The sequence below is a fragment of the Nylanderia fulva genome, unplaced genomic scaffold (assembly GCF_048542155.1).
Source record: "Nylanderia fulva isolate GAGA-0341 unplaced genomic scaffold, ASM4854215v1 Scaffold138, whole genome shotgun sequence".
NCBI classification, from domain to species: Eukaryota; Metazoa; Arthropoda; class Insecta; order Hymenoptera; family Formicidae; genus Nylanderia; species Nylanderia fulva.
The window spans coordinates 189,344-203,710 of NW_028189601.1; the positions used below are offsets into that span (position 1 = coordinate 189,344).

The 14,367-nt window shown below is 36.5% G+C and overlaps 1 protein-coding gene and 2 pseudogenes across 1 annotated transcript; 2 read left to right on the forward strand and 1 right to left on the reverse strand.

Moving 5' to 3' along the window:
* Nucleotides 1-5,958: 5,958 nt before the first annotated feature.
* Nucleotides 5,959-7,634, reverse strand: LOC146724327 (uncharacterized; annotated as a pseudogene).
* Nucleotides 7,635-9,858: 2,224 nt separating this feature from the next.
* LOC146724328 (uncharacterized) lies at nt 9,859-11,315 on the forward strand. Its single transcript, XM_085480024.1, has 2 exons — nt 9,859-9,940; nt 10,264-11,315. Exons 1-2 carry the CDS (start codon nt 9,859-9,861, stop codon nt 11,313-11,315), a joined length of 1,134 nt encoding a protein of 377 aa, XP_085336150.1.
* A 760-nt stretch (nt 11,316-12,075) lies between these two features.
* LOC146724329 (uncharacterized) lies at nt 12,076-13,656 on the forward strand (annotated as a pseudogene).
* The last annotated feature ends 711 nt before the right edge of the window (nt 13,657-14,367 follow it).

Sequence of the window (14,367 nt, forward strand, 5' to 3'; positions counted from 1 at the left end):
AAAAGCTTACAAATTATTGGCGGAAATTGCACAGATCATTGGCGATGTATTTATTTTGATGGCACCAAACTTCACGTGTACAACAGCTTATCTGGCACTACGTACGAAACATTGGCTGCTAAAGAAAAAGAATATATTCGTCTTCGTTATTCTAAGATCAACAAATATGATATAATTTTCGAAGAAGTGCAAATACAACCGGATTGCACCTCTTGTGGAATTATGCTGCGGCTTTCGCTACAACTGTAGCCTTGAAAGGAAATCCTTGCAATGAAAAATATTCCAGTAACATTAAATGCATGAGACTTCATTTAATTAAAATTCTAAAAAGTAACAAATTATTGCCTTTCCCGAATTAATATTTTTTATTATCTTTGTAAGCTTTTATTACTGCCATTATGCAAAAATAAGCAATCATAAAATAAGATGGTAGAAGTTATCTGCAATCGTCATTGTATAGAACATATAGTATAACATATAAAAACGGAGACGAGAAAAGAATATTGGTTGTGTTCTCACGAGAATGGGTGTTGGAGGGACCCATTCTATATTTTATATATATATATATGTAATATTAAATTTATTGCAGCAATTATTTTATGTTATACTTTTGTTTTGAAAATAGTGCATTGCAAATTATTAGATCGCAATTTGAACTAAGGTAATTGCGTCACAAAGTGTTAATATATCAGATAGGTTTTGTTTTGCAATGTACTATTTTCAAAAATATTTAGTAATAGATAGATAACAAATTACAAGATACAAGTATAAAAACACATAATAAACAAAGTTGCATATAAAATAAGAAATATTTTATAGTACAAGTATGGTTTCCCATAATATGGCTGAGGTCACTTTGCGACGCAATTATTTAACTTAGTTTAAATAACGATCCACTCGAATTATATTAATTCGTGTTGTTTATTAAATATGTATAGAAACAATAGCAATTACATAAATTTAAGTTTTTATTAACTTCAAATTATAGAAAAGATATTTAAATGTATGTATGTTTATATGTACATTGCTTGCTATTGTTTACTGTACATTGTATACATATTATTATATATCTTTATCCCACACATGAGATGAGTAATCGTACTGCAAAAACTTTAAAATAACAAAGATCTCAAAAAGAAAATACAATCAAATATATAATTTTTAATAAAGAATACAATTAGATATTTAAAGACAAGGCTCGTGTAATATTATAAAATTATATCACATCATATTGTGACTCTGGATAATGAACACATTGACTTGGCGGAATCTTGACTACTCATCAATTTAAACAATCACGGTGAAACATACTACAAAGTGTCAAACACATCATATTGTGACTCTGGATAATGAACACATTGACTTGGCGGAATCTTGACTACTCATCAATTTAAACAATCACGGTGAAATATACTACAATGACGAACTTACTCGGAAATATGCTTGATGATGGGGACTAACTTTTTGATGCTGGATAACATCTAATTGTTTTCAATTCTCATATCAAGCGGTTCTGACGATATTTTTAACTAATAATGTTCAAAAGGATTGATGACGTGGAATGGACCGTCAACTTGTTCTACTAACAACAAAGGCTGAGGTAATAACCGAAACGTTTATTTATTTTTTATTATCATTGTATTTACTAAGAAATAAATCAATTATGTGTTGACATTACATCTCTCACTAATTTAATATGCTCGTTATATTGGCCCTGTCTTTCTAAATCTTAAATATATAATTCATAGATTATGTTTTATTGCATTAAAAAAAATTGCATATATCAGACTTTTATTAACATTTCTTGTTATTTATTTTATATTTTTATATTTATATTACATTTTTTAAAAATATTTTGTATTAAATATTTATATATAACGATTTTCGGATAAGAATATGTAACAATATGTTGTAGTGCTTTTATTGTTGTGTTTCCGATAAGCGCAAAAAGTTATAATGTTATTTTAAGTAATTGATATTTTAATATTATATAATTTACATTGTTTTTCTTTCAGATTTTATAATAAATAATTTTTTTATTATAATTATATTGATATTAATTTATGTATGCAGCATAAAGTTGTTTGTTGCAGATAAATTTAGAGATGTCTGAAGGGCGGATCACTTTCAATGAAGAGGCGTGGATATCATTGAATCAACGCCATTATATTGTAACAGGTAACGTATGTACAGTGGAGTTATAGTGAGTAAGAATCTCACACTACTTCGGAAAACCGGGATGCCTTTTGAAGGTTTCCCCCACTTAAAAAAAAAAAAAAAAAAAAAAAAACGCTACTGTCATATTAAAAGCTCTAGCTTCATTCAATTAATAATCCAATATAATAATCAACAATTATTTTTATATAATATATAGTATTTTTAAATATTTAAAAATATTTAAAAATATTTTTTTTTAAGATAAATTGAGGAAAAGAATATTTTAAATATTCTTAAATATTTAAAAATATTTTTTTAAGATAAATTGAGGAAAAGAATATTTTAAATATTTTTAAATATTTAAAAATATTTTTTTTAAGATTAATTGAGAAAAAGAATATTTTAAATATAAAAAATATTTAAAATATTCTTTTTTAATTAATTTTTAAAACAAATTTTTAAAAATATTTTTATATATTCAAATACTTATTATATTATATAAAAATAATTGTGAATTATACTGATTGGAATAATAATTATTGATTAAAGCTTGTTATGGCACAAACTGAACATCTTGTACATTGTCTGTATAATATTTCACTTATTTATAAAATGTGTTTTATATATAAATGAAGTATTATATATATATAATATATAAGTTTATATATATACACACTGATATGACAACTGTTATCTTGATTTTTTTCCGATTATTGATGTTACATTGTATAACTCTCATTTCTTTCTCTCTGCTACATAAATACTTATAACGTGAAAGAACTTACGAGTAACGTATGATGGCTCAATGCAAGAATATTCAATCACGTAAAAAACTTGAGTTCAAATATATCAGTATCAATTTTTTTATAATATATTAGAATATAGAAAATCATAGAAATATATTTTTTATATAGGCGATAAACTTAAAAATTTGATATTGAAAATATTTTAATCATTTTACAACTACACACACTATAAATATATAAGTGCAAAATAATTCCGTAAATAAATTTCAAGTAATAAATCAATTGCACACATGCACACAGCTGGTATGTAGATTTTTATTAAATTTATTTTCTAAATTATTTTACACTTATATATAGTGCGTGTGTGTAGTAAAAATATTTTCAATATATTAAAAAATTTTTAAATCGCCGAAATATATTTTTTTATAATTTTTCTATATTCCAATATATATATATATTATAAAAAAATTAATGTTGATATATTTGAACTCTAATTTAATGGCTGATATACTGAACATCCTTGCATTGATTATACATTACTCGACGTTCTTTCACGTTATAAGTATTTGGAGCAAATTATACAATAGCATCAATAATCGAAAAGAAATCAAGAATAATCAACATATCCCTTATATAATATATATACATATATATTGTTACGTCCTCCGGACGTTCTTTCTCGCAAAAGACGTCTCTCGCACACACTCTCACTCACTCGCGGCTCGCGAAATAAATACACTCTTTTATGAAGAAATGATCCTTTATACAATGATGAAATACAATGACTAATGTACACGCGAAAGAAAGAAGATTGCTCTCTGGTCAAGTCACGTCCGTACGAGATGACAGCTAGACCAAAACTGTCATGGAGCCTGAAAACAACCACCGGGCGGTTGTCAATAAACAACCCCCCTTAACGATGAAGCTCCACGACACAAGGGATGATATTCAGGGGATGAAAGATCAGGGACGTAACAATATATATATATACGAGGGTCACTATTTATATTTCGGGAATTGGCAACACTGATGTCATGTGAGTCTATCTGACGGTTCCATCGTAAAGTTTGACATTTTTGACGATATACGTACTCAGAACATTTTGTCATACGGACGCTATTTGTTTATTTTATATTTAGTTGAAAGTTTCGTCTCGGCAAAAAATGGAACTGAATCGTGAACATTTTCGTGCGATGATTTTTTACGACTTTCGACGTGGATTATCACAACAAGAGTGCGTCAATCAACTTAATTTGACTTNTGGCGATGAAGCTCCATCAAAAACCACTGTGTATCGCTGGTATAGTGAATTCAATCGTGGTCGTAGTTCGCTGTCCGACGAGTTTCGTGAAGGTTGTCCAAAATCGACTGTAGTGCCAGAAAACATCGATGCTGTGCACGAAATGATTAAGCAAGATCGTCATGTAACCTATTGTGAGATTGAGGCATCCCTAAGCATTAGTTCCACCAGCATATATACGATTTTACATGAACACTTAGCTGTGCGAAAGTTATGTTCGCGTTGGATCCCACATAATTAGACAATCGCTCAAAAAAAGGCTCGTGTCGATTGGTGCAAAGAAATGCTTAAGAAATACAATCGCGGTGCTCCAAAAGACGTTTATAAAATCGTGATAGGTGACGAATCATGGATATATTTGTATGAGCCCGAAAGTAAGCAGCAGTCGACTGTATGGGTGTTCCAAGATGAACCAAATCCAACAAAAGTTGTTTGCGCACGAAGCACTTCAAAGAAAATGGTAGCCTGTTTCTTCGGAAAAACTGGTCATATTGCAACAGTGCCTCTAGAGGATCGTAGAACAGTAAATTCTGAGTGGTACACAACCATCTGTTTGCCAGAAATCTTTGGTAAAATAAGGAAAACAAACAAGAGACGTCGGATTGTTCTTCATCATGACAATGCGAGCTCTCACACATTGGCTCAAACAAGAGACTATTTGAGCACTCAAAACATCGAATTGATGGGTCATCCGCCGTACAGCCCTGATTTGGCACCCAATGATTTCTTTTTGTTCCCATCCGTGAAGAATAAACTGCGTGGTCAACGATTTTCATCGCCCGAAGAAGCTATTGAAGCGTTCAAAAATCATGTTTTGGAGATACCTCATTTGGAATGGAATAAATGCTTTGAAAATTGGTTTAAGCGCATGCAAAAGTGTATCGATCATTGTGGCGAGTACTTTGAAAAACAATAAAAATATATTCGCAGCTTAACTATTTGTTTTTGTTCCTATTCCCGAAATATAAATAGTGACTCTCGTATATATATATATATATATATATATATATATATATATATATATTATATATACGCACATATGTGCATAAGCATATGTAAAATTTACAAAAAGTAGGTACTTATCAGCCTTGCTACGCTACTGCCTTATCTGTTACGGAAGGCCAGAAAGCATTTTCAGGCCGCATCTCGCGTATATCGGCACGGTAGAGGAACAAGGAGAACACGTGATTATCGGTCTTTATCTCTCTACGGTGCATCCGCGTGAGCAATGCAATAGGGTATGTACGTGTACAGACATGCACCACTACATAAAACCCGAGAATTGGTTCCTCGGCGTTGGCAACACTGAAATCGAAGTTTCGCGTTGTCACCGCGCGAGGTCTCCAACATCAATTCGGATTTTGGCCGGACGACCTGTCGACCCTTAATAAATAATTTTTAAATCAACTTATCAAAAATCCCCTACGTATTTCTCTTCAAATTGTTATTTTGAAGATATGGTCAAAAATTCAAATGAAAAGAATGAAAATTGTTCAAGTTAAGCGGGGAGCACACACTCTTGCATAAGCGCATAAGTATATGCATAAGAAATTTGATTGGTTGAATTTCTTATGCATACGTTTATAGACCAATCAAGATTTGTATGCTTACGCTTATGCGCTTATGCAAGAGTGTGTGCTCCCCGTTTTATGCTGCCGATTTCGAAAATCGTGTTTCAAAAAACTCGTTGAAAGTTTTGAAATGTGTTATACACATGAAAAAATGAAGAATTCTACTTTTAAAAAAATTTTACCATTAATATGCAATCCCAGGACCATAAAGCTGCCCTTCTATATTGAAATATTCATCCTCAATCTTTTTCCTCGACGATTTAATGCTGGAGCGCGCCTCTTTTGCCGCACTGTCAATGAACGCTCAGCGTACTGGATTCGCTTGGCATCGGATTCGACACAAAAATTGTAGGATTGGACGCCAATATCCAGAATCTTCATCTGTAGTATGTTAAGTAGTACATCATTAAAATTGCATACAGCGATATCCGTTGCTATATTTAGGACTTTCTTGCTACTTGAATAAGATTTTAGAGCCAAATTCCACACTGTCGCATTGAAGCTTTTGTTGCTAGTTTGCCTGTACCCTCTCAAGCAACGGTTTAGCAACTCGTCTCGGCTAAGCTCCTCATAAATAGGTTTGATGGCTTCAAATACATCCTGAGAAAGCGGTGGCTTATGATGGTAAGCGTCCAAGGCATCTACTGCTTGCGTCTTCTTCGAGTCACACCAAGATTCTGAGCACTTTTCGTGTTGCGGATTTTCGTCGGTTGACAGCTTATGAAATAAAATCTCATTTTTCATATTTTCCAAGAAGTTAGGATTTCGACTAATTGCCAAGCCATAATAAATTGTTAATTGGTCAATTAAGGCAGTTAATTTCCTTTTTCTCCGTGGCTTTTCGATGATTTTTTTAGATTTCGTAGTCGAGTACCCATTCTCTTTTGTACATAATCCATGCACTCTTTCTTCTGTACTACAAAATTTTCGTACGGTTTAGCGTCCATTACATCTTTGAAGGTTTTGCTGTCACCATCATCGATGTAGTTTGCGTATTTGAGGCCGTGCAAAGTTTCGGAGCGTTTAAACATCTCGATGACCGCGTCTACCTCCATTTTACCAGATGAGCCTTCGTGGTTCGCTTGACATACATCGGCGTGTGTTTTATGCCATTCTTCCAGTACTCGCAAGTCTTACAATACTTGGATTTTACCTCAACATCAACAATTTTGCCAGTAAACCAGCCAATTAATAATGATGTGATTCCAAAAAGCGAAGAAAATCCGCGCTTTCTTCAAGAACCATCACTGGAAATAGTTATTCCTTGAAATTATCCATTTTTTTCACTCATCTTTTTCTTTTTCTGTGCTGCTTCTCTCATACTGGCGTCTCTCACTGATGTCGTTGCGATCGAAATCCACTAATTTGTCGTAGAAATATTGAAATATTGGTTGTGGCAATTCCATGAAAGCACAAAACTTCACAATTCCATTTAGCTCTATTCCTAGTAGTCGCATAGCTAGGACGATTCGACGGTTAATTTTATATCCATTCTTATAAATTTACAACTTGGAATAACAACATCTGGGCATTTAGGGCAAGCGATGACTATTTTTAAGCCTAAGCCCCGAGGACTTCTTTCATAAAAAATTATATCAGAATCGCACGTTTTATACTTTACAGTTGCAAAATCGCAGAGAAAACGGCAAAAAAATTTATAATTCTATAGACGAATTCATAATTTATGTCGAAATCTTTATCAGAAACTTTTAACTTCTTAACAGAGGTACTGACTCCTTCCGAACTGCCCTCAGTCTCATATCTGTTTAACGGTCGTCTCTTTGACTCATTGCCCCGATGCCGCGTTGGATACGATCTTTTCGTGCCTTTCTTGCCTACATACACTTTTCTGTCGCTCATTTTTACTTAATAGCACTCCAAAAATACAGAGAAACTGTTCAAAAACAGCACTGCACACAGAAAACAAACGATGGATTGATGATTTCAAGCGAGAAAATTGTCCTTTTTGTGCATGCACTGACGCTATACTAACGTGTACTAACGTACTTCTGTATGAAAATGCTTCTAATGGAACACAAAACCTTTCTAACGACATCTATTAGTGTATTAGAGAAGTTAGAAACCAACAGGTATCCATCCGACGCAGGTAGTCGTTTCGGAGCAATCAAGCGCGCTTGGTGAAGAGCTCGAAATTTCGAAAAAAAATTATTTTCATGTATTAAACTTTTTTTTTTCATATTCTCCAATGAAATGAAATTAATGTGTGATCTACAATGATAGAAAGAGTACAAGGGAAAGCACTAAGCAGTACTAAATGGGATTTATTCATTTTGTTACTCTTGACGAAATGAGTGAATCCCACTTCTTACTACCTACTGCTTACTCTTGTACTCTTGCTGCCATTGTAGACCACTCATAAGATTACATATACCTGATAAGAAAGAGTTTTCTAAATCTGAATTCCATAATGAAGATGATAAACTATTGTCTATTATTGTTGCCAGTGGAGAAGGTGATGGACTTGGTCTTTGATTTGAATTCTTTAATGGAAGGTTCGACGTTGTTCTGAAAAAAAGATGACATTATCGCAATGACATTGTCACAATTATATATTTGTCAGTTGATATATATGTGTATATGTGTATGTATATATACAGGGTGGGCCATTTTAAAAAATACGGTCAATTTTCTCGTAAACTAATCGAAAATATCGAAATATCAAAAAATGGTTCAGACATGTGTTGTATGGTTTCAAAGGGGCTATAAGATGGTGCCATTGGTTTGACCTTGAATATTCATTTGAAGATCACGCGAAGATCACCTCAATTTTTTTAAATGGCATCCCCTATTTTTTATTACATATTCTTGTAGCTGACCTCGAGAGCTTTCCAAAACACTATAGTCAAATGTTTTTCCATTGCGTACTTTTCGAGTTATAAAGTTCGAAAGTTACTACATTTTGATAAAAATACAAAAAAAAAATATATATATATATATATATATATAAGACTTCCGTTTCCAGTGCAGAAGTAGAGTACGCGTGGTGTGTGATAGTGAAGAGTTGAGGGCGATTAAAGGGATTAGAGCACAGAGATAGTGGAGAGGATAGTTTGAAAAAAAAGAGGGAGAAGAGTGAGAGGGTGAGAGAGTAGTGTGAGAGAGGATAGTTAGACTGAGAAAGTAGGAAAGAGAGAAATAGGAGGCTGGTGACAGCTGAGAGTGGGCAGGGAGTATAGGGTATAAAGAAAGAAAGCGGGGTGCAGAAAAATAGAGTAAAGGTGCTAGGGAATAGCTAGGAAATTTAGGAAAGAAGAAGCAAGGATTAGGAAGAACGTAGAGTGGCGAGAAGTAGGCAAAAAGAAAAACAGGGGAAAAGAAGAGTATAGAGAGGAAAGCGGAGAGGATTTGGATTAAAAGGGTTTTGAAAACATGTGGAGCGGGAAGAAAGAAGGAAGCAAGGGAGCGGAGGGAGGAGGAATAATAGGATCGTTAGGTAAAAAGGAAAAAGAAAGAAGTGGAAGTCTAGGGAATATAGAAGATCTACTGAAGAGAAAAAAAAGGGAGTTAGAGGAAAAAACGGGAGAAGGGAGCGGAGAGATCTTTAAGAGAAGCAATAAGACAACGAGATCACCGGAAAAAGGAGGTGAAGAGGATGGAGAGAAGGGAGAGATCAAAAGATTGTTGCAAGATATGTGGCAAGAAATGAGGGAGATCAGAAAGGAAATAAAGGAACAGGGAGAGAAGATAAGAGGAGAGATGGAGGAGATAAGGAGAGATTACAAGATGCAGATGGAAGGGTGGAAAAGAGAGAAGAAAGAAATAATAGAGAACATGGAAGGTATGAAGAGGAGGATAGAGGGACTGGAGAGGAAGATGGAGGAAAAGGAGGAGGGAGAGAAAGAAAGAAGAGAGAGAGCACACAGGGAATGGTTTACAGAAGAGAGTAGGGGAAATGGAAAGGAAATGGGAGATAATAGAAAAAGAGGAAAAAAGAAAGAATATAGTAATAAAAGGCTTAGTAGTCAAAGAGGGGAAAAGAAGAGAGGGAGCCGAAAAATTGTTAGAGGAGATAGAGGCGAGGGCGAGGATAATGAAAATAAGGAAAATAGGGGAGGATAGAGAAATGGGGAGAGAAATGGTGGTGGTGGAATTGGAGAAGGAAGAACAGAAATGGGAAGTGATGGAGAAGAAAAAGAGGCTGAAAGGTAGAAAAGAAAGGATAGACACGGATTTAACATGAAAAGAAAGGGAGATAAGACGAAAGTTGGGAGAAATAGCAAGGAGAGAAGAGAAAAGAGGAGAAAGGACATGGGTAAGTAATGGCAAGATAAAAATAGGAGAAAAATGGTGGAGATGGGATGAGGAGAAGGAAGTTCTGAGAGATGAGAAGGGAAATGTAAAGAATATGATAATGGGGGAAGAGGAGAGGAGAAAGGAAGATAGGCTAAAATAGAGATAGAGAGAGAGAGGGAAAAGGAGAAGAGAGGAAAAGGATGGAAGGTAGTTTTCTGAAACGTATCGGGAGTAGGGAATAAGGACATAGATTTTTGGAAAGGATTAAAAGAATGGGATGTAATAGTGTTATCAGAAACATGGATGGAAGAGGAAGGATGGAAGAAGATGAGAAGGTACCTATCGAAAGGATACGTATGGGGAGTGCAAGGAGCAAGTAGAAAGAAGAAGAGAGGAAGAGCGAAAGGAGGCATGATTATGGGGATAAAAAAGGAGATTGCAGAGAAGGGAGGAATGATGGAGCTGAGTAAGGAGGGCTTTGTGGTAGGAAGAGTAAAGATAGGGAAGGAAAAATGGAGGGTGATAGGAGTATACGTAGGAGAAGGAATAGAGAAGGCGTGCAGGGAAATGGAGAGGTGGACGGAGGAGAAAGAGGAGGAGGTTTACACGATAATAGGAGGAGATTTTAATTCGAGGACAGGAAAAGAGGGGGGTAGAATCAGAGATAAGGAGAATGCAGAAGAGGAGAGGATAGAGGAAAAGAAAAGAAAGTCGAAAGACAAATTAATCAATGCAGAGGGAAGAAAACTACTGGAATTCATGGGAGAAAGAGGTTGGAGCATAATGAACGGTAACACAAAGGGAGATGAGGAGGGAGAATGGACTTTTACAGGAGGAAGAGGGAACACGGTTATAGATTACGTAATTGGAAATGAGGATAGCGGAGAGAAGGTGAGAAGGTTAAGAATAAGAGACAAGGTGGACTCAGATCATCACCCAATAGAAGTGGAGATAGAAGGTTGGCAGAGAAGAGAGAGAAGAAAGTCGAGAGGAGGGAGGAGAGGGGTATGGAATGAGGAGGGCCGGAGGATTTTTGAGGGAAAATTGGGGGAGATAGGAGAAATAGGAGGAGGAGAGGAAGAGATAGATGGAGAATGGGAAAGAATAGAGGAGAGGATGAAGGAAGTATTGAGAGCAACAGAGGAGGACTGGAGGAAAGGGAAGGAGAAAGGAGGATGGTGGGATGGGGAGTGCAGAGAGGAGAAAAGGAAGGTAAAGAGGGAGCTGAGGAGATGGTGGAGGGAAGGAGGAGAGGGGCAGGAATATAGGAAGAGAAGAGGGGATTAGAAGAAATTGTGTGAGAGGAAGAAAAAGGAAGAAAACGAGAAATGGGAAAAGAATGCAGCAGTGGTGAAAAGAGAATCGGAGGTGTGGGAGATAGTAAACAGAGAGAGAAGAAGATGGAAAGGAATAAATGAAGAAATTGAGATGAGAAAGTGGAGAGAATATTTTATGAAGTTGCTAGAAGGAACAGAGGACAGAAAGGTAAGAAAGGAAAAAAGAGAGGAGGGGAACAGGACAGAGGAGGAGGAGGAGGAGGAGGAGGAGGAAATAAGTAGAGAGGAAATGAGAGAGGCAATAAAGAAGCTGAAAGCAGGAAAAGCGACAGGGATAGATGAGATTCCGAATGAGGTATGGAAGTATGGAGGAGGGAACGTGGAGGATTGGATGCTGGATTTTTGTAATAGAATATGGAGAGGAGAAGGATGGCCAAAGAGATGGATAGAGGGAGTGATTACACCGATAAGGAAGAAAGGGGATGGAAAGGAGGTGAAAGACTACAGGGGAGTAACCATGATGCCATCAATGTATAAGGTATATACGATGATATTGACAGAAAGACTGAGGAAGGATGTGGAGGAAAAAGGGATAGTGCCAGAAAATCAGATGGGGTTTAGGAGAGGAATGGGAACAATAGACAACATATACGTGATGAATTATCTAATCAATAGACAACTGGAAAGAAAAGAGGGAAGGCTAACGGCAATGTTTGTAGATCTGAGAGCAGCATTTGACTCGGTAGACAGGGAGAAAATTAATGGAGGCAATGGAAGAGAGAGGAGTAAGGAAAAGATTGAGAAGAAGGGTAGAGATGGTGATGAGAGAGACAACATGCAGGATAAAGATAGGGGAAGAAGTTGGAGAGAGTTTTTGGATTGAGAAAAGAGTAAGACAGGGGTGCCCATTGAGTCCAATACTATTCAACATCCTAATAGCGGACTTAGAGGAAAAAATGGGGAAGGTGAGAAGAGGAGGAGTAAGAATAGGAGAAAAAAGGATTTATACATTGGCATACGCGGATGATATGGTGTTGTTGGTAGAGGAGGAAGATGAGCTAAGAAGTATGGTAGAAAGGTTAGAAGAATATCTAGACAACAAGAGATTGGAGTTAAACGCAAAGAAGACGAAGATAATGAGGTTTAGGAGAAAGGGAGGAAGATGAAAGAAGAGGGAGTGGAGATGGAAAGGAGAGAAAATGGAGGAAGTGAAGGAGTTTACGTATCTGGGATATAGACTACAGAGGAATGGAGGACAAGAAGGACAGGTGAAAGATAGGATGAGGAGAGCGGCGGCTATTATGGGGCAAGTATGGGGAATAGGAAAGAGAAGATTTGGAAAAGATTGGGGGAGAAGATTATGGCTTTTTGACAAATTGGTGTGGACAGTGATGAGCTACGGGGTGGAAATATGGGGGTGGAAGGAGAGAGAGGGAATGGAAAGGATGGAAGAAAGATACTTGAGATGGATATTAGGAGTAGAGAGGGGAACGCCAGGTTATATGGTAAGGGAGGAACTGAGAAGAGAGAAGCTGAGGATAAGAGCCGGAAAAAGGGCATGGAATTTCGAGAAGAGAATGGAGGAAGGAAGAGGAAGCGAGCTGGCGAGGAAATGCTGGGAGGAAATGAGAGAAAGGGCGAAAATAGGAAGAGTGGAATCGGAGTGGGAAAGGGAAAGGGAAGAATATTTTAGGAAAAGAGGTAGGAAGATAGAGGAGGTGGAGGAGAGAAAAGGAATGGAGGAGGGATGGTTTGGGGAGTTAATAAGGAGGGATCTGGAGGAGCAGAGGAGGGAGAGGGAGGAGAGAATAAAGGGATCAGAATTTAACAGATGGTACAAGGAGGTTAGAGGAGAAGGAGTGCCAGAATACTTAAGAAAGGATTGGGGAGAGAGTAGATGGAGGAGGATAGCAAGATTTAGATTAGAAAGTGAGATTTTAGAAAGCAGGTATTGGGAGGAAGCAGAAAAGAAGAAATGTAGGATATGTGGAGAGGAGGTAGAATCTTGGGAGCATGTATGAGAGAGGTGTGTAGTGAGGGGGGAGAGGAAAGAGAGTTGGCAGGAAGTAGTGAGGGAGATACTAGGAGAAAAGGGAGAGGGGGAAGGATGGATGAGAGAGATAGAGAGAGAAAGGGAGATAAGAAAGGGGAGAGGAGAGAGGAGTGTGGAGAGATTAGGAGGGAAGGAGGATGATTGGAGGAGAGAATGACGTGAGGGGGGCAAAGGGGAAGAATGTTTAAGAAAAGAAAGCAAGAGGAAACGGAAGTCCAAGAAGCGTGTGTGTGTGTACATGGGGTTGGGCAGAAGCCAAGGGGAGATGGCCTGGGCAACGGGCGACCCAAAGCGGAAGTCCAACCCCTTAGGACAGATAGGTTAAGTTAGCAATAAAATAGGTTAAGAGGTTAATAGCGAAGAGGTCATGGTAGCGTGCGTTTTATATTTTTTGTTTTTTTTTTGTTTGTATTACTACCTTTGTATATGCGGCTGCTGTATTGTTAAATTGTAAAGAAATTGAAACCCCAAGGGGACCAATAAAATTTACTACTACTACTACTATATATATATATATATTTTATATATATATATATATTTCTTAAAATATTTATTTTCTGATAGTCTTATTTTACATGCTCCGACCAGTCATCCAGTCGACCAGCCAGATCGTGTCCAGATCTTGCCTTGACTGGCTGGATTGTGTTCGTATCTTGCCTTGACTGGCTGGATCCGTATTCGTATCTTGCTTTGACTGGCTGGATCGTGTTCGTATCTTGCCTTGACTGACTGGATCGTGTCCAGATCTTGCCTTGACTGGCTGGACAGTGTTCGTATCTTGCCTTGACTGGCTGAATCGTGTTCGTATCTTGCCTTTATTGGGTGGATTATGCTTGGACTTTGCCCTGATTAGTCGGAGCATGTAAAATAAGACTATCGGAAAATGAATATTTTAAGAAATATATATATATATATATATATATTATATATTTTGTATTTTTATCAAAATGTAGTAACTTTCGAGCTTTATAACTCGAAAAGTACGCAATGGAAAAACATTTGACTATAG

Coding starts and splice junctions, on each gene's coding strand:
- LOC146724328 (XM_085480024.1), top strand. CDS start 9,859: ATGGGGAGAGAAATGGTGGTGGTGGAATTGGAGAAGGAAGAACAGAAA. Junction 9,941..10,263: donor GAAGAAAAAGAGGCTGAAAG/GTAGAAAAGAAA, acceptor TATCGGGAGTAG/GGAATAAGGACATAGATTTT.